The sequence below is a fragment of the Podarcis pityusensis genome (assembly GCF_964106645.2).
Source record: "Podarcis pityusensis genome assembly, chromosome: 13".
In the NCBI taxonomy this organism is placed as follows: domain Eukaryota; kingdom Metazoa; phylum Chordata; class Lepidosauria; order Squamata; family Lacertidae; genus Podarcis; species Podarcis pityusensis.
Genome location: NC_138038.1, coordinates 5,795,334 through 5,819,030, shown reverse-complemented (window position 1 = coordinate 5,819,030; position 23,697 = coordinate 5,795,334). Strand labels below are relative to the sequence as shown.

At 45.1% G+C, this 23,697-nt stretch overlaps 1 protein-coding gene across 14 annotated transcripts in view; it reads left to right on the top strand.

Annotated features, from left to right (window-relative positions):
* The window catches only part of FHOD3 (formin homology 2 domain containing 3), a 316,929-nt gene that overhangs the window by 131,435 nt on the left and 161,797 nt on the right, over positions 1–23,697 (top strand). For all 14 annotated transcript variants that reach the window (XM_080976479.1, XM_080976478.1, XM_080976473.1 and 11 more), the window contains exon 4: positions 20,146–20,213. In XM_080976479.1, the coding sequence (XP_080832605.1) occupies positions 20,146–20,213 (68 nt within the window). The remainder of the gene's footprint in view (positions 1–20,145; positions 20,214–23,697) is intronic.

Sequence of the window (23,697 nt, the reverse complement as noted above, 5' to 3'; positions counted from 1 at the left end):
TTTTACACCCTTGCTGTGCAATTGTTTACTTGTAAGTAAGACAGGTTTTTGGCAGGACTTGGTTAAGAGGGGCAGGACTTTTGTTGGGGGGGCAGAACCGACGTGATTGGTCCGTTAATTAAGTAATTCTATTGTTTTACTTGATCGGAGGGGGGCAGCTGCCCCCCTGCCCCCTTGGCTATGCCCGTGTACATCCCAGTGAGTTCAGTGAGGTTTGCTTCCCAGCCTTGCACACTTAATCATTCGCTGCTAAAACAAGAAGCTGAGGAGCGGAGCGATCACAACACCCGAGTGTTTCCCAGCCTTCCTTTTATGGAATGTGGCTGAGCGAGTGTGTGATGCTTTGTTCTGTGAACTGCGGAGAGGACAAAAATAGCATGTAATCGAGAACTAGAGAAACAGATCAGACGTTCAGACTGGGATTGGTTTCCCTCCACTAACGTTTATGGGCTGGGCGATTTCCAAAAGCACTTGCAGTTTGTTAGCTATCAATCATCCCTTTGCATTCCCTCTTCAAAAGTGCCCGAGAACAGATTGCAGAATTTTTTGAAACGTGGAGATGATTTGTCAAAAAGGAAAAGAAGAAGCTTCAGAAATTAGCACCCTGATTAGCTGTATAAAATATGCCCACTTTTCAAAAAAAACAACAACAACCTCCTCTTACATGCATAAAAAACCCTGAAATTGCTGTTGTAACTCTAATTTGTATGTAATTGCTCTCTTAATATTTGCAGTTGGACAAAGTCTGTATATCAAACACTGCTGAACAGTTTTAATTCTTGTTTCAGTTCCCAAACTTGAAGCATGTTTCAAAACATGGGTTGTGAGCCACCCAGAATCAAGAAGTTTTAAGTCTTGTTCATAGAAATTAGCAATGCAAACCTATACACAAGTCTGCCCAGAATAGAACCTGTACCCTTATAATTTATAATCTTCCGTTTTTGATGAAAACCTTGCATGTAAACCCTGCAGGATTTTCATGGAGTCACACAACAAACTCCTCCCTCTCTAAACATGCTAGCATGCAACAGACTTCTTCTTTTTTGAGTGGGGAGGATCATAGTTAAAATGTGATGGCGGGCTGTAGAAATGATAATAAAACAAGGCCATACTTCATGTGTATCTTGAGATAATGAGATTGGAGAGCAATATAAACCTAAAATCCACTCAGTTGTGTGTGTGTGTGTGTGTTACCATACAGTGGTACCTCAGGTTAAGTACTTAATTCGTTCTGGAGGTCCGTACTTCACCTGAAACTGTTCTTAACCTGAAGTACCACTTTAGCTAATGGGGCCTCCCCTGCCACTGCGCTGCCGGAGCACGATTTCTGTTCTCATCCTGAAGCAAAGTTCTTAACCTGAAGCACTATTTCTGGGTTAGTGGAGTCTGTAACCTGAAGGGTATGTAACCTGAAGCGTATGTAGCCTGAGGTACCACTGTATATGCTATGGGATTTTGTAACAATGGCCAAGCATCTGCAGCCAGCTGTCTGCACAATCTTGACATCACAGAGGTTGACCGGTGATGATGTCACAGACGGACCATGGTGGAGGAGCTTGGACTTGGGTGTGCTGAAGGACAAGAGCAGAGTAGGGCATGGACTTTGAACCAAGAGCCTAGGAAAAAGCTAGGCGAAGGAGAAAGGAGGTCTTATGGTGGGAGGGCAATGTTATTTCTAACACATTTATCCTTCCCTCCCACCAGGGAGCTCAAGATTGTTGGTTCCCTGTTTTAAAAATAGATTTTCAATTTTATACATTTCAATAATTTTACAATCATTTTAACGTTTCAAAACATGACTTCATTCCCCCTCTTTCTGCAGTTCCTTAAATTTGTTTTTAATATTTTCTGCATATCTAAATTAATTTAATTTGCACATTTATATATCTACTTTAAATATATACTCTCATAAAACTGCAGATTATTACAATAATCCTGCCAATGTTTTTATCTGTTTACAGTTTGTACATATTCAATAAACCATTCCCATTTTTTAAATAAAAAGTTTATCTTGATTTCTTATTTTTCTGGTAAGTTTTGCCATTTCTGCATATTCCATAACTTTTTGTATCCTTTCTTCCTTTACTAGAACTTTTGCTTCTTTCCATTTTGGGGCAAGTAACATTCTTGGCCCTGTAGTTGCATACATGAATAAATTTCTATACGTTTGGGTAGTTCTGTCCCTCTTGATTCCCAAAAGGAAAGCTTCTGGATGTGTGTGTGTTTTTTACAAACATTATTTTAAACATCTTTTTCAATTCATTATATATCATTTCCCAATAAGCTTTAACCTTCCTACAAGACCACCACTTAGGATAAAAAGAATCTTTTTCTCTTTATATTTTCAACACTTACTTGATTTGGATTTATACATTTTTGCCAGTTTACTCGGTGTTAGGTTCTATCGATATATCATTTTCATATAATTTTATCTTAGACCATAACATGCTGTAAATTTTATATTCCACAATCATTCCCATGCTTCCATATCTATGTTATGACCGATATCTATTGCCCAGTGTATCATTGAGGATTTTACTTGCTCATCCTTTGTCTCCAATTCCAAAAATATCTTATACATTTTAGACAGCACTTTTACATTACATTCCAATCGGTCTCTCTCCAGTTGCGATATTTGTCCCCCTTTTCTTTGCTCTCTCTCAACGAACCTGTGAAGTTAGGTCAGCCGCCAAAGTCAACCAGTCAGAGGCGGAGCTAACTGCACCTGGGGGTGGGGCTAGTTGCCTGTGGGGGCGGGGTTAGTCACCCGCAGGGGCATCGCGAGCGTCCCAGGGGGGGTGCTACCCTCATCAAGCATCCCAGGGGGGTGGGGCGGCGATGTCACCTCCCAGGGATGACACTGCATCCACCACACACACCCCTTCCTCCACCAGTGCAACCAGTGCTCATCAAGGCTGAACGGGGATTGGAACTGAATCTCCCACTTCAAGGTCTGCTCACTTTCCCAGTGTTTATTACCTCCATTTTGTTTAGGAAGGTGGCATTGAAAGAAAGGATGGTTGTGGAGGTTTAAGGTCAGGAAAGGTTTTAAGTGTGTGTTCACAGAGAAACTGTAGGACTAGCAAAGTTTGATGTGTGTGGGAGGGGTGTGCGTCGGAATCCGTGGGCTTCAGAAAGGAAAAGTGGAATGCCAGAAGGTGAGGAGCTGCAACAGTTGGGCTCAAGTTTCAGGTTAGAGCTCCAAAGTCAAGCAAGTGCTTTTCATTTATCGGGCCTTCTTGGTAGTGGCACCCATCCTGTAAAACACCCTCTTGTCAGATGTCAAAGAGATATAATGATAATAATGATACGACCTTCTGTAGACATCTGAAGGCAGCCCTGTATTGGGAAGCTTTTAAAGTGTGATGTTCTGCTGTGTACATTTTTGTATATTCTGTTGGAAGCCACTCACAATTGCTGGGACAGTCCAGTGAAATGGGCAGGGTATTATTATTAACAACAACAACAAATCTTTCATTTTGTACCTTCAGGTGATATTTGATTTCCTTTTACTAATTGAAGGCAGCTTTTAAAGTTGGCATCCAATATACGTACTGCATTCTGAGCAATAATTAAGTAGCTATGTGGCAGTTGATTAAAGGTGACAGGACAGCAATTTCTGTTAATGAGTATTTTTTTTAAAAAAAATGGTGGCATTTATAAAACCATGTAACATGATAAGGCTGCTTCTGTTTCAGGCTCTATGTGAAGTGCAAGGCTATTTTTGTTCCGTTAGCAGCTGTTTGGTAGAACTAAATATGAGAGACTGATTTCCTGTAGGGAATAATCCAACACTTGCCTTTTTAGTGCTGCGGTGGAAGAAAGTTGTTCCAAAGTACCCCGGTATTGCTTAGTCCCAGTCAGACACTGAATAAAGACAGGTTGGATGATGGGGGTTTTTAAAAAATGTACATAAAGGCTGAACCCAGTTTATGAGCTGTCAAGGTAGTTAACCCTTACAGTGAGTTCAAACAGTCCTTGTAGATCTCTTCATGTTGGCTAAGGGATGAGGAATGGCAGGTCATTCTATTCTCCAGCCAGCTTCTCTGTTGTTGGGTGTCGGGACATGCAAAACTTGTCTGAGAAATACTGTTGCTGGTTCCTTTTGTCTCTTCTGTAACTGAGAAACTCCACTGAAAGTTAAAAGTCAAAATTCCTACGGAGACTGTGTAGGAATTCCAAGGCTATGTTAGAAACTGAAATACGAAAACTAGGAGCTAAATGGCACCTTAAACCTAGGTAATCGGCGCAACAACGGAATGTCTCGGCACACTTTTTTTAGTAACAAGCAAACAAAGCTGAAAATGAATGAACTGCAGCTAAAATATTATGTTCATTTTTCACATGGTCTAGTCCAGGCATGTCCAAAGTCTCTTTCAGGGGCCTAATCTGGCCTATCGGTTGATTTAATCTGGCCTGTGGCAGTATATGTCCTGGGGTAAAATCCTAAAAAAAGCTCAACAACATTGAAAAAGTTTGGGCACCCCTGGAGTTCCTCCCCTGCCCACCCCCCTAATAGTCTGAAGAGGGTCCCTTCTCCAGTCTTCAGAGAGTAGCTGAAAGTGGGGAGGCAGAAAAAGGTCCTCCTTTCCTTCCACTCTGCAGTTTTAAACTGAAACCGTAGGCACAGCACTGCGCCCAGAGCTCAGAAACTGCCCGCCCTGTCACAAAATGTGCCTAGAACAATGGGAGTTTTGAACACTGTTACAAGGAGATAATACACGTGGAGCAGTTAGAACACTCTTCAAGGCCAAAATAATGTCGTGAGTTGCAAACATTTATATCCAGTTTAGGTCGGGTTAATCTTCCTGTGCTGGTTTTCTTGCCTGACTTGGCAGTTGCAGTGACCTTTCTCCTGCAGTGCCAGCGCAACTGGCATTTAAGTTGCAGGTGCTACTTCTTTGGCCATCAAAGGGGCTGTGTTGGTCCACTCAGACCTTGTGGGGGGCCGGACTATATTTTTTTGGGGGGAAATGAACAAATTCCTATGCCCCACAAATAACCCGGAGATGCATTTTAAATACAGTGGTACCTCGGGTTAAGTACTTAATTCGTTCCGGAGGTCCGTACTTAACCTGAAACTGTTCTTAACCTGAAGCACCACTTTAGCTAATGGGGCCTCCTGCTACTGCCGCACCGCCGGAGCATGATTTCTGTTCTCATCCTGAAGCAAAGTTCTTAACCCGAGGTACTATTTCTAGGTTAGCGGAGTCTGTAACCTGAAGCGTATGTAACCTGAAGCGTATGTAACCCGAGGTACCACTGTAAAAGCACACATTCTACTCATGTAAAAACACCAGGCAGGCCCCACAAATAACCCAGAGATGCATTTAAAATAAAACTACTCATGTAAAAACACACTGATTCCCGGACCGTCCGTGGGCTGGATTTAGAAGGCAATTGGGCCGCATCCTGCTCCCGGGCCTTAGTTTGCCTACTCATGGTCTACTCTTTGCCGCAATGTTGTTCTTCGGAGGTTAGGGATGCAGCCTTGCAGTGACCTTTGGCTCCCTCGCCAGGGGCAGAAGCCAGAGTATTGCTATGCTTCACCTGCACCCACCTGTGCAGGATTTGTTTGCTTACGGTTAGCGGGACAGAGCAATGACCTGTTTTGCAAATAAGTTGATGTAATGCATGTAAGTTTCGTCTGGAGTATTCTGAAATCTTTCTTTGGAAGAGAAGAGCAGAGGAGAAAAACCTCGGTGGGATTTCTGAGGAGCAAAACGGGAAGAGAGCTGAATCCCAGCCCCAGGCAATCTGGCATCTCCAACAAGCTCAGGGCTGCATAAGTATGTGTGTGTGACATTTAAAACAAATGTGGGATGCAGCTGATCTTGAAGCAATGACTTCCAGACCGCGGAGGATATGGAAAGTTTGATAAAACACCCTTTTGAATGTAGGAGGACACGCCGGACTCTGAAATAAAGGGATGCGTCGACCTAAAGCCCAGTTTAAAAAGCTGATTTGTACTCTGTGGCTTTGCTTTCCCCTAGTGCCTTCCCCCAATGGCAGTTAGGTGCTTTAAAATAAAATGAAATAGGATGGTGTGTGAGACATATCCAAGTTGGGTCATTGCTACGTACTTGTTAGGTGCTCTGAGGAATGGGGACTTCATTTCCATCCCTTTGTAATTACGAGGGAGATCGTAATTAAAAACGCAACTCTTGTATGTCCAGCCTTGAACCCTGCCAGCAACTGGAGGGATGTCAGGCAGGCATTCTGGTTGTGCACTAGCCCTGAGCTTACAAATCTGCTCACCAGATGGGTTGGCTGATCATGTCCTTATACAGGGGTGAGTTGTGGCAAAATCTATCCTTTCAGCTTTACCACAGAGTTATTGTGCCTCAGGAAAAGAGACCCGATAGACCAAAGGCCCCTTCAGTTGAACTTTCTGTTCTCCGAGTGGCCAACAGAATGCCTGTTGAGCACAGTAACACTTTCTCACTCGTGTTCCCCAGAAACACATTCAGAGGCATTCTGCCCCTATTTGTTGTTGTTGTTGTTTAGTCGCTTAGTCATGTCCAACTCTTCGTGACCCCATGGACCAGAGCACGCCAGGCACTCCTGTCTTCCACTGCCTCCCGCAGTTTGGTCAAACTCATGTTGGTCGCTTCGAGAACACTGTCCAACCATCTCGTCCTCTGTCGTCCCCTTCTCCTTGTGCCCTCCATCTTTCCCAACAAAAGGGTCTTTTCCAGGAGTCTTCTCTTCTCATGAGGTGGCCAAAGTCTTGGAGCCTCAGCCTCATGATCTGTCCTTCCAGTGAACACTCAGGGCTGATTTCCTTCAGAATGGAGAGGTTTGATCTTCTTGCAGTCCATGGGACTCTCCAGAGTCTCCTCCAGCACCTTAATTCAAAAGCATCCATTCTTCGGCGAGCAGCCTTTGCCCCTATTACTGGAGGTAATTGTCTTTTTCTCAAGAGACAATGGAGTGCGCCTCTGTAGGTGGAGTCAAACAACTGCGTTTGCAGCAACTGGGCAGTGCGCATGGAGGTCCTGGGCTGCTCAGATGACAAGACCCCCATCTTGGCCTTGCTGATGTGGTCCAAAGGAAAGCAGAGCAATACGTCTGGTACCAGCTTGGCTGCAGGAGTTGCTGGAAGGAGACATACAAGGTGCCATCCAACTACCTTAGGGACTCCATTCCAGATTTGTGTAGGGTTTACTCCTTAGCCTTTTATAAATAAATAAAATAATTTATTATTTATACCCCGCCCATCTGGCTGAGTTTCCCCAGCCACTCTGGGCGGCTTCCAACCGAGTGTTAAAAACAATACAGCATTAAATATTAAAAACTTCCCTAAACAGGGCTGCCTACAGGTGTCTTTTAAAAATAAGATAGCTGCTTATTTCCTTCACATCTGATGGGAGGGCGTTCCACAGGGTGGACGCCACTACTGAGAAGGCCCTCTGTCTGGTTCCCTGTAACCTCACTTCTCACAATGAGGGAACCGCCAGAAGGCCCTCAGCGCTGGATCTCAGTGTCTCAGTGTTTTCTTCTCCCAAAGATATCACGCAAGGCAGAGGAGGTTTAGGATCAGTTTTCCTTCCCTTAGGTGGGCCACCTTCCCAGGTTGATGATCCCCATCTGCCCCTCACTTCCCTCTACAGCTCATACAGAAAACGCCTTCTTGACCATTGGACCCACTCTTGATAGAGCTGTAGTGGAAGGGGCGTGGCTCAGGCTCCCTGGCAGCTGAGGAGCAGCAGCAGGCGGGTCAGTCTAGCACAGCCTTTCTCAACCTGTGGGTCCCCAGATATTGTTGAACTACAACTCCCATCACCCCTAGCTAGCAAGGCCCAGAGCTCAGGGATGAGGGGAGTTGTAGTCCAACAACATCTGGGGACCCACAGGTTGAGAATTGCTGGTCTAGCAGGCAGGTGGATGGAGGCAGTGGGCAAGTAACATGTTGAAGGTGTGGGCTCCTCTGTGTGGGCTCCACACACACACCCTGGTGCATGTCCCCAACCCAGCTGCCCAGTCCACTGGGGGGGGGTGCAACGCTTGCCCTGCCCCCAGGTGCCAGCAACGCATGCTGTGCCACTGACTTTTGGTATTATGTGCTGTGTCTGTCACAGCCTGCCTTCACATGCAGGTGAAGTCCCTAACACATTGAGGGCTACCCTCACCAGGTTTTGCGGTTAATCAAAGCCGTTCCAAGGGGGTGGCTTCTGTCGCATGCTGACAGAAGCTTCTAGCAGCCTCTTGTGAGAGTTTAGTGCAGGGTGGGGTGCAAACTACCCCAGAAGGAGCGCAATGTTTCCCCCACCAGTTGTGGAAGTGGGGAAACACACAAATGTGCCTAGGGCAGAAGGTAGTCCGTGTTGTGCCCTGTAGATGTCATTGGACTCCAACTGCCATCTGTAGGACACCATGTTGGGTATACCTGGCTTTGAGGTTGGATGAACTGTGGGAAGGAAGCTAAGAATTTGAGTTGGGGGAGACCATGGGCTGAGAAGTTGAAGAAGAAAAGTGAGAGTTATGGGGGCACAAACCATAAATACTAGGGTAATGGTGGTGCAAGAAGGCCTGAATAAAGTAGTTGAGGACTTAGTTTTGATATTCATAGTTTCGCAGTCAGTTCATCTACTGATTCTAGGTTTCTTGTTATATTTTGAAAACAGCAAGCCTAGGCAAAAGCTGTCTTGTGGTTGTTACCCAGGCCGGCCAGCTCATTTGAGAACAACAATAAATAGAGCCTTCAGTCCAGTGAAAAACTCTGCCAATAGAGATTCAGCAGGAGCCTTCTGTGCCATCTGTTAAAGGCCTGTTGAAAATCTGTTATATTCTGCCAGGCCTGTGCAGGGAATTAAGAATACATCCTTCCACAGTGGTCAATTGATATCGGATTTTGATCTTTTGAATGTGGTTTTTACGGTACAGTTTAATGTGCTTCTGTTGCAAACCACTTTGATCCATTTTATGAAATAAGCGGCATAAAATATTTTTAGATATATATATAAATGCATGCTGTTAAAAAATGCAACGCATCCTTTCATCAGATTGAGTGCATTAGTTTACACTCTGACCTCAAACTGAGAGTCCTTTTAAAAGAACCTTCTGATTTTGGAGGGGAGAGGAATTTTTCCAGCTCTCTCAAATGGTTTGTGGTACAGTGGTACCTCGGGTTAAGTACTTAATTCGTTCCGGAGGTCCGTTCTTAACCTGAAACTGTTCTTAACCTGAAGCACCACTTTAGCTAATGGGGCCTCCTGCTGCTGCCATGCCGCCGGAGCATGATTTCTGTACTCATCCTGAAGCAAAGTTCTTAACCCAAGGTACTATTTCTAGGTTAGCGGAGTCTGTAACCTGAAGCGTATGTAACCCGAGGTACCACTGTATTCAAATGGGGATTAGACGTGTTGTCACCATTGCCATCTAAGTCTTATTTTTCACTAAACTCTAAGAGGTTTATCTTGCTTGAACTGAATCATGAGCAAAAGAGAGTTGTGAGAAGTGGTAGTGGATGTTAGAAATCAATTTCCCCCTACCATCTTTGCAGTCCTCAAATGACTTACAAATATGTATAAAAACACTCTACTGTCTGTCTTTAACTGCATTTTTATTGTATTTATTTCCAAGTGCTTTCCCTATTGAACTATTATTTGGTGCAAATGGCATACAGTCTAATGCATCTGATTGATTGGCAAATGTTTTCTGGGCATCCTGCCATCCAGCAACTGTTAGAACATGGTTCCTTGGAAAAGGCACAGAAAAGTGAATGTTGCACTCACAAGTGTTGCTGACTCTGGTTTGACAGTCATCCCTCTTCCCAAGGAATTCTGGGAATTGTTGTTCTGTGTGGAGGGATGCCTGTTTTAAGAGGCAATATCCCTGTATGGGAGAATTCAGAACCCCAGGAAACTAAAGTTACCAGAATTCTTTAGGCAGCAATATCATTACAATTCCATTTTGTTTTTTTCATTTTTAAATGTTATGGTATTAGTGAAACACTGTTGCATTATCAATTGTTTCATTACATATTTACACATAAAATCTATTTTCTTTCTTTCTTTCTTTCTTTCTTTCTTTCTTTCTTTCTGAATGCAAACAGTTCCCTTTATGGAAAACACTTACATAGCTAAACAAGGCCTTAAATACTTGTATGTATACTACATCTTGTAGAGTAGAAGAAATAATCTCATTACCAATAAACCCTGATCTTATCCAATATTTTCCTTACAGTTGTTGACTTCATTGCAGTATATGCTGAATTCCTTCAATTGTTTAAACAAATGGGATTCATCTGGTTGAACTGAAGACACTTAGGTGTCTAATGGGAAAACATAGAACTTAACGTTGGATGTTTCTGAAGCCATAAGGTTTGGCATAACTTAGATACCCAAATCTGAGATTCCTGCATCACAGGGGGCTGGATTCAATGTCCCTTGAGGTCCCCTACAGTTCTATTATTCTATGATTCTGCTAATACTGCAAATTCAGTCACATCAATTTGTCCATTTTATACCAGTTGCTTTGTGCCTGTTCCTGGCAAGCACCACACCAGGTTGCAGAAGGAGCAGCAGAAAGGCCTTGCCCTATTATTTGCTTATGTCGAGAAAGTGTTTGTTCTTACTTGCTCAACTAGAATGCCGCAAAGCAATTAGACAGCCTGAAAGCAAGAGTTGTGGCAGTCTGCTATTTCTGCTCCAGTGGTATATCTGCTTCTCAGTTATAGTGTAAGTAGATTATTCAAGTGTAAAGGCGGGGGACGGACAAGTGGGACCTGCAACAAAATGTTTCGGTATGGAGTTCCCCTGTTCAAGGAAACAGGCAGTCATGCTCTCTTCAATGATACTCCATTGCATCCCCTGCTTCTGGTTTTCCTTTCCTTCCCATCAGTAATTCAGCATCCCATGAACACTGGGCATGCTCAGGGCTCATTGCAACACCTGATCTCAGGTTTAATTCCTGCTTAGAGTCTGTAGGGCAAGGATTAAAATCTCAGGGTATGGGTCTAGAAGGAACAGAGCAGGCTGTTTTCAGCTTGGTTTCATGAGAGTTTTTTTAATCAGTTTGTTCTGCTGCTATCTACCATGTCCTTTAGGATCCAGCTAGGTTCTGCGCTCCATAGAATTCCATTTCCCAGGTATCTGTGCCTCCATCCCCAGAGGAGAAACCCATACCTGTTGCCTTGTGGAACACATTCAGGAGAAGAAAAGGCTAAGCAGCAGGGGCGGCTTGCCCATAGAGGCAAGTGGCGTGGGGCGCCAGGGCGCCAAGTTCTGGAGGGCGTCAGGGAAGAGGCGGAGGCTGGGCACAGCACCTCCCGGCATCAGCTCACCGCCCTCGCCCACCTCCGCACCCAGAGCCTCTGAATGCCATGGCCATCACGGCATGGGCACCAGGGAAGAGGCGGCGGCTGGGTGCAGCGCCTCCCAGCATCAGCTCGCTGCCCTCGCCCGCCTTGCTGAAGCAGCCCTGCACCCAGAGCCTCCGCCTCTTCCCCACTGGAGGAGCCGCCCTCCAGCCGCTGCCCTTCTCCTCCAGCCTTGCAAAGCTGCCGGCAGTGCCGTAAAAAGGTCGGCAACTCTGGGAAAGGGGGGGGGGGACACCAGAGCGATCTTTGCACCACGGTGTCAGATATACTTAAGACGGCCCTGCTAAGCAGTAAACTCTACACAAATCCGGAGTAGAGTCCCTAAGAAAGTTGAATGACATCTTGTATGCCTCCTTCTGGCAACTCCTGAAGCCAAGCTGGTGCCTAATAATAATAATAATAATAATAATAATAATAATAATAATTTATTTGTACCCCGCCCATCTGGCTGGGTTTCCCCAGCCACTCTGGGCGGCTTCCAACAAAGATTAAAAATACATTAAAATGTCATACATTAAAAACTTCCCTGAACAGGACTGCCTTCAGATGTCTTCTAAATGCCAGGTAGTTGTTTATCTCTTTGACATCTGATGGGAGGGCATTCCACAGGGTGGGCGCCACTACTGAGAAGGCCCTCTGCCTAGTTCCCTGTAGCTTTGCTTCTCGCAGTGAGAGAACCTTCAGAAGGCCCTCGGCGCTGGACCTCAGCGTCCGGGCTGGACAATGGGGGTGGAGACGCTCCTTCAGGTATTGTTCTGCATTCCTTTGGATCACATCAGTGAGGCTGAGAGAGAGGTCTTGTCATCTGGGCAGCCCAGGATTTCCAGACACATTGAGCAGACTTGCACCCTAGGGAAGTCACTTTGGTGCTGATAACACAACAAAAACAACACAGGAGACAGCAGAAGACAGCAGTTATGAGTTCCTGGTCTCTGTAGCTGCAGCGTGGTCTCTACAGCCACAGCGGGCACTGCGATTCTCTGGTGGTTTGGCTTCACCTCCAGAGATTGCACTCCACTGTCTTTCAAAACAGACAAATTCCAGCAAGAATTTAAACCCACCCACCCACCTGACCTATGGCTGAATCCTAAATATATATTAGGGGCATGGACAGTATGTGTGTGTGGGGGGGGTCCTATTTATGACCCTGGGACTCGGCCTTGAACCTTGTAGTCAGGGTTTGGGCCATGGCCTAGTGAGCTAGCCATTTCACGTCACTCATCCAACCTATCAGCCCCCCAGATTTTAACTGGAGTAGTGCCTTGTACCGAATTCCACGGCAAGCCCTACCAAAATAAGCATATGGAAATAGTTTATTTTTCAGCAACAGACTTTGAGGACGGCCTGAGTGTTAACTGACAGCTGCCTGGTTGTCGGGGTTGTTTCTGCGTTTTGCGTTGCGCAACATAATGGTACATTGTCAGATATCTGGGGAGAGCTAGCCCTACGCCTGTTGGATAACGACTGATCAATTGAATAAGTGATCTACTGCAGCGCTTTCCAATAAGGGTAATTATATGCTGTCAGCACTCTTTGTGAACAAATAATGAGGAAAGCATTGATTCATTGGTTTGGTGGGGGGAGGGAGCCCTTTTCCAGAAGTGCCTGTGTGCAAATCCTGAGAACTTGCTTCATGGCTCACTTCACAGCCAGTTCGTATTATCATGTTTCAGGTCTCTGGGAGCCCAGACAGTCTGAACAAAAGAAATTACTTCATTTCTTGCGATAAGTTATTGAAACCTAGGACAGGAATGACAGAAATAATTATTTGCTGATGATATGTTTTGCATTCAAATGGTTTGTGTGAGGTTTTGTAGTGTAGATACAATACTGGTTTTGCTAGACTGTGGTGGAAGCACACAGGGCGAAGCAGAGAGGTCTCACTCCAGAGATCTCCCTCCCTGGCGCCTTGAATGCTTTTTGCAATAGTGTCCCAAGGGTCTAGGAGCAAAGAGGCCCTAGTACAGGCATAGGCAAACTCAGTCCTCCAGATGTTTTGGGACTACAACTCCCATGATCCCTAGCTAACCAGACCAGTGGTCAGGGATGATGGGAATTGTAGTCCCAAAACATCTGGAGGGCCGAGTTTGCCTGTGCCTGCCCTAGTACGCACAAAGGCACTTTGTGGTGGAAATTGCACCACTTGGTCATAGCAGTGAAAATCTGTTGTGAAGTTGCATGTTGACTGCATCCTTTCAAAGTGATTATCTTCATCACCTCTTTTATGTGCTAGTCATCTATGTGCATTTATCTACCTGTCAGAGAAAGGGAGAGAACACTTGACAACTTTATTCATCCGATTGCATATAGGCCATGGTATTTTGCTTTAATCAGACTACAATTTAAAGTCAGAAACTATTTTTTCTCTGCTGAGTATAAATTGTGTCTCCCCTGGAGTAGTCAGGGAGAAAACGTGAAGGCTTCAAATAGTGTGTGTATGTGTGTGTGTGTGTGTATATATGTGTGTGTATATATATATATATATATATACACACACACACACACACACACAGTCAGATTAGATCAAACCCTATGAATTTGTTACAGGCGAAGCCGCATAACCTCAGCAGACATGCAGAAGAGCAGCATTAATGTACTAATGGGCACTGTGCCTGTGGCTGATCCCCCTCACAAAATGATATATTTTGCTGGGTCTGGGAGTAAAAAGGAAAGTGCATTGTCTTGCCAATAGATTTATTATTGGCTTTTGTAGACAAAAACAAAGCTCAGACGAAAGCCTTGTTTTGGCGTCGCTCCAAGGTATTTTTTCTTGCTCTTGCTGGACACCAGTTAAGTTTGTCTGACATTCAATGAAAGAATGGCATGCTGCAATAATTAGTTTTATATGCCTCCTGAAAAACGTCCAGACATTTACTTTGTTCTGTGTTTTCACCCTCTGCACCAAGCAGTTGACTTTCGTTAGTGATACACAGTACAGGATGCACTCAGTGATGAATCAGACTGGGAGGGACTGGGGATGTTGTAGCACCGGCAGCTGCTCAAATGCACAAGTTCTTTGCACTTCCAGCTGTTGCAGTGCTGTTGCAGTGCACAAAGGAGAACATGTAGAGAAAAGTTCATAAGTCACAGAAGCACATCTAGTTTTCAGATCCTTCCAGTGCAAGTTGCTCTTTGGACATGACAGAAGCAGTACAACAACCCAGAAGTGATACAAGTGAGACATACCGTATTTTTTGCTCCATAGGGCGCACCAGACCATAGGGCGCACCTAGTTTTTAGGGGGAGAAATAAAGAAAAAAAATTTATTCCCCCCCCCAGCCGCGGGGCTGGGGCGGGGGAAGCCCGAGCTTCCATGACCCCAGCCCCCAGAACAGGTCCAGGAGCAGCGGCAAGATTGCACGCAACCTCGCCACCGCTCCCAGAGCTTGCGGGGCTGGGGACGGGGGAAGCTCAAGCTTCCCCCGACCCCAGCCCCCAGAACAGGCTGCTATCCGCAAGCCTTCGGAGACCGGCAGGCAGGAACTCCCGTCGCATTCAGAAGGCTTGCAGATAGCTGCCTGAAGCCCGGGGCGCGCAGCGCTGCGCTCCCTAGGCTTCAGGCTGCAGGCTGCTATCCGCAAGCCTTCGGAGCCCGGCGGGAACTCCCGCCGCGCTCAGAAGGCTTGCGGATAGCTGCCTTAAGCCTGGAGAGCGAGAGGGGTGCGCACCGACCCCTCTGGCTCTCCAGGCTTCAGCGAAAGCCTGCATTCGCTCCATAGGACACACACATATTTCCCCTTCGTTTTCGGAGGGGAAAAAGCGCATCCTATAGAGCGAAAAATACGAAACAGCAACTGATTTAAATCAAGTGTGCCACCTGCAGTTCCTCTAACCTCTAGCTCTCCTTGCACAAATTGCGACCCATGAAGCTGAGCATCAGACAGTGAACATGCATTATGGCCTGCCATGCATGCACATGGCGAAAAGAAAAAGGGTTATTGTGCTCCTGGAGAGCTGATACACAGGGCTATGTTTGGCTTGATGCATCACAACTTGCACATGTCTGCGTTAGAAGAGCAGCTCCAGGTAAAAACAAATGCATTGCTAAATACCATTCTGTGAAAATGATGATATTGTTAACTGAGATAGCTCAGCTGGTGGAGCCTGAAATTCTTAATCTCAGGATTGTAGGTTTGAGCACCACATTGGGCAAAAGATACTTGCATTGCAGGGGATTGGACCAGATGACCCTCACGGCCCCTTCCAAATCTATGATTCTATAGGAGTCACAAAGTATTCAGTGTGTGTTATTTCTCTCAATACTTTATCTGAATCATAGAATCGTAGAATGTTCGCTTTTGCTTGAACAAAAGGAGAAAATGTTAGTGAACTTTAACTGATGCCACCTTTGGATTTTTTAAAAAGTAGCACTACTAGCCAAAGGGACGTGGGTGGCTTTGTGGTCTAAACCACAGAGCCTAGGGCTTGCTGATCAGAAGGTCGGTGGTTCGAATCCCCACGATGGAGTGAGCTCCTGTTGCTCGGTCCCAGCTCCTGCCCACCTAGCAGTTCGAAAGCACGTCAAAGTGCAAGTAGATAAATAGGTACCGTTCCGGCGGGAAGGTAAACGGTGTTTCCGTGCACTGCTCTGGTTTCGCCAGAAGCGGCTTAGTCATGCTGGCCACATGACCCGGAAGCTGTACACCGGCTCCCTCCGCCAGTAAAGCGAGATGAGCGCCGCAACCCCAGAGTCGGCCACGACTGGACTTAACGGTCAGGGGTCCATTTACCTTTTACTAGCCAAAAACAGTCAGTCGTTCCAAGGGAACTAGGCTGAAGTAGAGGCAGGTATTGTGTCTAGAGAGGGGATAAAAGGACTGTGTTTGGGCCAAGATGTAGTGAGCCTGCATCCCAGCTTACGCTACTAGCCACTCTGCACCCACAGCACCCACAGCATACAGTTCCCACCTGACTGATACCTCTGTCGCTGCCAAGCAATGCCCTCCGTGATCCACAAATTCTTACTCCTCCTCTTCATCAGTCACCACTGTCGAACCTTGTGACACAAATTGCAGAGTGTAATGTGCCACTTCCTTGAAGAAGAAGAAAAAGGATAAGGAATCTCAAAAATTGAAGACTATTAAACCACAGCATGATTGGGAGACATGGGTAGGGGCCACTTGAGCAAAGTACCTCCATATTTTGCATAGCCACGTTGTAGCTTGGCTTCGTCATTAAGCAAAGCTGTATGTTGGAGGGAGAGAGGTGCGGGAAATCATTCCAGCTCTAGGAAGGAAAAGGCTCTGCGGGAGCAAAGAGGGAACCAGCCGCAGCATGAGCAACAGCAAGCACGTTCTGCGCTTGTGTCATTAATTGCTACTACTGAAGGTAAAAAAAGGTAAAGGTAGAGGACCCCTGGACAGTCCAGTCAAAGGTGACTATGGGGTGCTGTGCTCATCTCTCTTCAAGCCGAGGGAGCTAGCATTTCTCCACAGACAGGTCATGTGGCCAGCAGGACTAAACCACTTCTGGCACAACGGGACACTGTGACGAGGGCCTGAGCGCATGAAAACACTGTTTATCTTCCCACCACAGCAGTACCTATTTATCTACTTGCACTGGTGTGCTTAAGGTCGGTGGTTTGAATCTGTGCAACTGGGTGAGCTTCCATTGCTCTGTCCCAGCTTCTGCCAAGTACAGAAGGAATACACAACTTGGGGGGGGGGGCGGTTGACTGGCAATCCTGGCTTTGTGGGTTTAATGGGGCTCTGTGCCCCATTATTTCAGGTTCTCTCCCTTCCTCTCCCAGAGCTAGGGCTGTGGTGGCCAGGAACTCTGGGTGGATGAGGTTCACTAGTTCAGCACAAAGCCCCTCACTAACCCCAGGGATTCTCTCTCCCTGGCACCCCCACCTACCCCTGCTGGAGATGCAAATATTTTCATCTGGTTCATTATGGTGACTGCCCAGCTAACTCTCCACCCCCCTCCGAGGGAGAAAGCCCTGCTCATCTGAATGTGACTTGCCCCTGAGAAAACATTCCTAAATGGTTGCTGTGATTTTGCCTCTGCTGTAGAAATGGGAATTATGGGAAGCTAATGAGGCTAGCACCCTTATGTGGATCCTCCCTATTCCCTGATTAATTCTGTCTGAGTTCTTATTTGAGAACACTGGGTGAGTCCTGAAGTTTTGCAGCATGGTGTTTGGGTCTTAAATTCAATGGCACTCTTCATTCAGAAGTAAACGGATTATCTGTTGGGTCCGAGAAATAAAATGCATTTGGTCATGACGCTTTAGGTCATCCTTATGTATTACGAGTTGTGGTAGTGTAGCGACAGAGACGTACTACCTTGAAACGTGAAATCTGATGTGAAGGTATATAATGCAACAGTCTTGCTGGAGCACTGCTGATCCAGGTCTATTCGATGCCAGGATGACATGTTGCCTGGGAATCCTGTGTACACCATGCTGACTCTTGTGATGAAATTAAAATCTAGTTCTGCATCTCTTCAAAAACACACAGGCAGACAGACCCATCTTTGGACATGCATCTTTGTATGCAATTGTATGAGAATGAAGGGAATTTAATTCTAACAAAGGCCAGATGGTGGTATCTTTCCAAGGAATAATTTTGTTCCTATTTAGCACGTGAAGACAATACAATTTTAAAAATAAAACCCAGCAAGTCCCGTCCCACCCCACAAGAAAACCCTATTATCCTTTCAGCTTTCCTGACAAGACTTTACTTTATCCAGCCAAGAAACATAATGTACTTGTACACACCAGTGAATTGATTCTTGGGCTAGGATAATTAAAGCGTGTGTTTGGGTCCGTGATTACAAGAGACATTCCTTTTTGCAATGTTTTGTGCTGGGAATTTGTCGGCTCCATAAGGAATAAGGAGTTGTGAGAACTGCATGAGGGGTAAATGGGCCACACATTTCCTCTCCTGCGCCAAGGACAGAATATTGCTTTGGAGGTTTACAAACAACTGCTGTGGCGTCTCTTTCATATTGGCTGAAACTATTTGGATCCCAGCAAATGTCCGTTATGTTTCGCTTCTTTCAAAGAAAAGAACCAAAAGCATTTGCTTCCAAAACATGCCTTTTCTGCTTATGCAGAACATATGGGGAACAAACCGGTGGGAAGACCTCCAATGGCCCCTCGCAGAAGCGAATAAGCTCCACTGGGGCCCATTCAAGAGGCTTTGCTGCTGGATTGCACCCTTTGCTGTTGCATTCAGCTCTGTTGCCATTTTACTTGTTTGGATTTTCTTGACCCCAGTAGAGCAACGACCCTCCCATTTTCTTTCTTTCTGATAAGTCTTTCCAATGCGCCCATATGCTATCCTTGTGGAAGCTGTGTATGTAGAAGTCTAGTTCTCCTATTCAAAAGTGAGGAAAGGAATTCTGGACACTCATGGTGACTATGATCCTACAACGTTTTAACCATCTGGCATACCTGCCCTTTGCGAGTATATTGTTGGGTCTAGGTTCAAAATCAACCATCAAATTCATTGGGCCACCTTGGACTAGTCAACCTTGGCTCCAGATAAACTGTATATTTGTTTGTTACTTGGGGTTTCTTGGGGAAGACAAATCATGAAGTTGGGCTCCTACATAATGCTAAGCCAAACTATGGCTTGGCTGCAGGTAGTGTGGCAGCAGCAGGACTCAGGAAAGAACAAAGGAGGCACAGTTTTATCTCTGGCCATCAGCCATGCTTGAATATTCACATTAAACCATAGTTTGGCTTTCCATTGCGGCCATTTTATAAATTAATGTTTAATTTATTTATTGATGTTTAGTTACCCCCTCCCAGTTAAATGGTGGGACTGATAGCAAGCAAATACACCAGGAATCAGTATCACTGAAGAATCTACCCTTAGCAAGGTATATAGATGCTCCAGCTCCTTCCTTCCATTCTAGCCATGTAAACAGGCACAGCGAGATGAGATCACATAACAACCGTCCTAAAAGATCTGCTTCCGGGTTCCCTGTGTGTTGTTGGGCTTGGTTCAAGGTGATAGTGATGGTTTACTAAGCCCTGTATTTGCAGGAACAGCTATTCCTGTAGCCAATTTGATTCCTAAGATTGACTGAGCAGGGAGCAGGGCTCTGTTCAGAGTCCCAGCCAGCTTTCGGAGTGAAGGGACTTGCAGAAATGTCTTCTCCATGGTAGGGCCCCAACGCTGGAATGATTTCCTATTTGAGGTGTATCCATCTCCTGAACTGTTTGGTTTCAGGCTCCAACTGAAAACATGATTATTTGCACCAAGATTTCACAGTCTGATAAATAAAGGGGGTGGTACTCATCAACAGGGACGCGGGTGGCACTGTGGGTTAAACCACAGAGCCTAGGACTTGCCGATCAGAAGGTCGGCGGTTCGAATCCCCCCAACGGGGTGAGCTCCCGTTGCTCGGTCCCTGCTCCTGCCAACCTAGCAATTTGAAAGCACGTCAAAGTGCAAGTAGATAAATAGGTACCGCTCTGGCGGGAAGGCAAACGGCGTTTCCGTGCGCTGCTCTGGCCACATGACCCGGACGCTGTACGGCGGCTCCCTCGGCCAATAAAGCAAGATGAGCGCCGCAACCCCAGAGTCGGCCACGACTGGACCTAATGGTCAGGGGTCCCTTTACCTTTACTCATCAACAATGCATGTATTTCTATTTTAATTGATCTTGTACAATTCTTTGTAGTGTTTGTATGTTTTTAGTGTTGCTCTGTTGTGCCTTGCTCATACGTTTGATGTACGTTGCGTTACTGAGGAATATTGATTTAAAAACCTCACAGATAATTCCATGCAGCAGCCTACAGTCATGAGAACTGAATTTTACACCAAACTTCCACTAAACTTTTTTCTTTTCTTTTGTCTTTTCTTTAGAAAAACTCTACAATTCAAATGGACGGGAGCTGAGGCGGGCGCTCTTCTCCCTGAAACAGATATTTCAAGTAAGTGAGCCTTTGTTCCGGTTCTTTTTGTCTGCCCTTCAAGCTGGTTTCCATAAGATTACATAGGTACAGGCTTGTTTAACAGGAAGCTAGAAGGTATTGGAAGCGGTTATGGGCAGGCAAGCACATTATTTACCCATTTTGAGTGTTTCCCCAGGTCCTTGGCTTCATTTTGTCTGGAAGGGTAGATGGAGCAAAATACCTTTTGCACCCCCATCCACTTTTGCACTCACCACCCATGGTGGAAAAAAGAGAATCCCAATGGCACTATAAATACTCTCCCTCTCTTAAAAGGAAGGTTTCTTACTTGCTTCCTGAAATACTAGTGGTGGCAGCAGTATCCTTTGTTCTCTGTGCTCCCCCTTTCAATGTCAGGGGTTGAAAGGGGGAGGGTGCAAAACAGCAAGCAGAGTGGGTGGGTCACCCGCCATTTATTGTGGCTTGACACCCCTCCTCCCTTTCATTTTTGCAGTCCTGGGCAGGTAGCAAAATGATGAATAAATCCTGTGCATTGTCTGTTGGGCTGAAATTTTCAATGCTGGGTTTAGTTAATAAATAGGTGATGCAGAAGAGACCACTCTTCCATACACTGATCTAAGTTATGTTTTTTTATACATATTTCTGTAAGAGTTTTTTCCAAAAACCTTGATCAATTATGTATCATGTCATGCAAATATTAGGCAACAGATTGTGAGCAAAATTGGATATAAAATCTCTCTCTCAATTTCTCTCTCTCTCTGCATACACACACACACACACACACACACACACTCATACACGCACACACATACACACACACTCATATACACACAGCATTATGTCATGAATCCATTAATCATTGCTAACAATTGTGCTTTTCAAAGCTTTTAGAGCATCTCTTTTTCAGTCTGTTGAAAAGATTAACTTGAAGGTGTTCAGAGTCATAGAATCTTATCAGCGAGAGAAATAAAATGTCACACACTTCACTCCTAAAGAGTCATCAATCATCCTTAGGAGAGGAGAAGGAGTATTCCCCAATTGCTTCATTGATCTGAGGAAGGAGGTGTGGCACATAGAACACCCTGGTTCATGAAAAGAATGATGGATGACTCCTCAGGGACTGGAGTAGATGAATTTGATTTAGGGGCTTCATTTGTAGCTTGCCAGAGCTTTCTGTATTCAGCTACGAGAAGAAGAGAATACCCTCTGTTTGATGACTTAAATCTTTTCTAGTAAATTGCTTGGGTTCTGTCACAAAGAGGAGAAAACATTTTATTCCCCCCAACTTCTATGTTACAAGCTAGTACTTTGAAATTTTGTTTTCATCCTTGTTATTTTCTGTTGACAAAATTCATTTCACATATACAGTGGTACCTCGATTTAAGTACTTAATTCATTCCGGAGGTCCGTTCTTAACCTGAAATTGTTCTTAACCTGAAGCACCACTTTAGCTGCTGCCATGCCGCTGGAGCACGATTTCTGTTCTCATCCTGAAGCAAAGTTCTTAACCCAAGGTACTATTTCTGGGTTAGCGGAGTCTGTAACCTGAAGCGTATGTAACCTGAAGCGTATGTAACCCGAGGTACCACTGTACAAGCCAAAATAGGTTTAGGATTGTGGTCATTGATTTAAATTATCCATTGGGACATTGTATCACACATGATAAACCACTGGGGGTTTATCATGTGTGATACAACAGTGGACTTCTCATGGTGTGGAAAGAAGAAGCCTTTGACTGCTTGCTTTTGAGGAGAAGGATGGACCTACCAACACCTACCTCCTCACATAGTTAGACCCACCACCTCCTGAAGGGGAGAACTTCCCCCAAAGGTACCACCGCGCAAAGGGGTACACATGCCCTGTTTTCACTTTAATTGGGGAGAGGGGCCATGATTGATGAACGGGAGTAATCTTGCCTCTGGCATTGGTGACTGTTCAGGTGAACATTCTTAACATCTCCTTTCAGACATTCACGCTCTGTGTGCACAAGTCAGGAGTGGGGCTGGTGCGTGCAAGAACATTCTAAGTAGGACTGTGGCCTCTACGCAGTTTGTGCCCATGTGTGTGCAGCTGCGGTCTTGGACTTGCCTAGGGGTGAGCGTCCATTGCTCTGTCCCAGCTCCTGCCAACCAAGCAGTTCAAAAGCACACCAGTGCAAGTAGATAAATAGGTACTGCTGCGGCGGGAAGGTAAATCGTGTTTCTGTGCACTCTGGTTTCCGTCACGGTGTTCTGTTGCGCCAGAAGCATTTTAGGCATGCTGGCCACATAACCTGGAAAGCTATCTGTGGCTCCCTTGGTCTGAAAAGTGAGATGAGCACTGCACTCCATAGTCGCCTTTGACTGGACTTAACCACCCAGGGGTCCTTTAGCTTACCTTTACCTTCCTTACAATGGTGTTTGTAAAAGTCAGTTATTGTTAAGGTTGTGGCCTCATTTGGCAGTCTTAGCAGCTGTTTTTGAATGTGAAACTTAAACGACCACTGACAATAATTTAAAACAGAAAATCAGCTGGAATTTCTATGATGCCCAAGTATTAAATGTCATTGTTGTTCTGTAGCAATACTAGTTTTGCCTGGTTGCGGTTCCCTTCCATTAAGTGCTGTTACGTAGATGTATTATTTGTTGCAGCTGAATAGAGCTTTTGATTTTAAGAACTCTTAGAGCACAATCCAGGTTACATACCGTGGATCTTAGTTAGGTTTACTAAAAAAAAAGTTAAACGTGCTTAATTCTCCTTATTTAAATTAGTGGAACTTCAAAGTGCTTAACTGGCTGGATTGCATACTTAGTTTCCAGTTTAGTTTTATTATTCAAATATTCTTTAATGTGATCCGCAGCTTGACTTTACAATTTGCATGTGAGGCTGTTTTCTCTTATTTGCTTGGTTATTGAAGTTGATTACATGCATACGTAAATAATTTTATTTGTATGCCGCCTTTCCAGAGTTAAAACAATGCTCAGGGCAGCCTACAACATGGAAAAAAGCACATAATCCAAAACATTAGAAAAGTAGTGATAAACACCCCCCAAAAAATGCCCATCAAAAAGTACACAGCCAAATTGAACAATTTCCACATAAATCAAGTAAGATCTAAGATAAAGATGCAAAATTAATTGAAACAAAATAAAATTAAAAAAAATAAAAATTCCTTCCAGTAGCACCTTAGAGACCAACTAAGTTAGTTACTGGTATGAGCTTTCGTGTGCATGCACACTTCTTCAGATACACTGAAACAGAAGTCACCAGACCCTTAGTGAGAGGGTGGGGAGGGGTATTACTCAGAAGGGTGGTGGGAATGGGTGATTGGCTGATAGGTGTGGTAAACCTGTTGACAACTGTTAACGACTGCAATTGGTCTTACAGGAAAAAGCAAGGGGTGAGATGGCTAAAAATAGCTTTATCATGTATAATGAGATAAGAATCCAATGTCTCTTTTCAGACCAGGTCTCTCCATGGTTTTAAGTTTGGTAATAAGTTGCAATTCAGCAACTTCTCTTTCCAG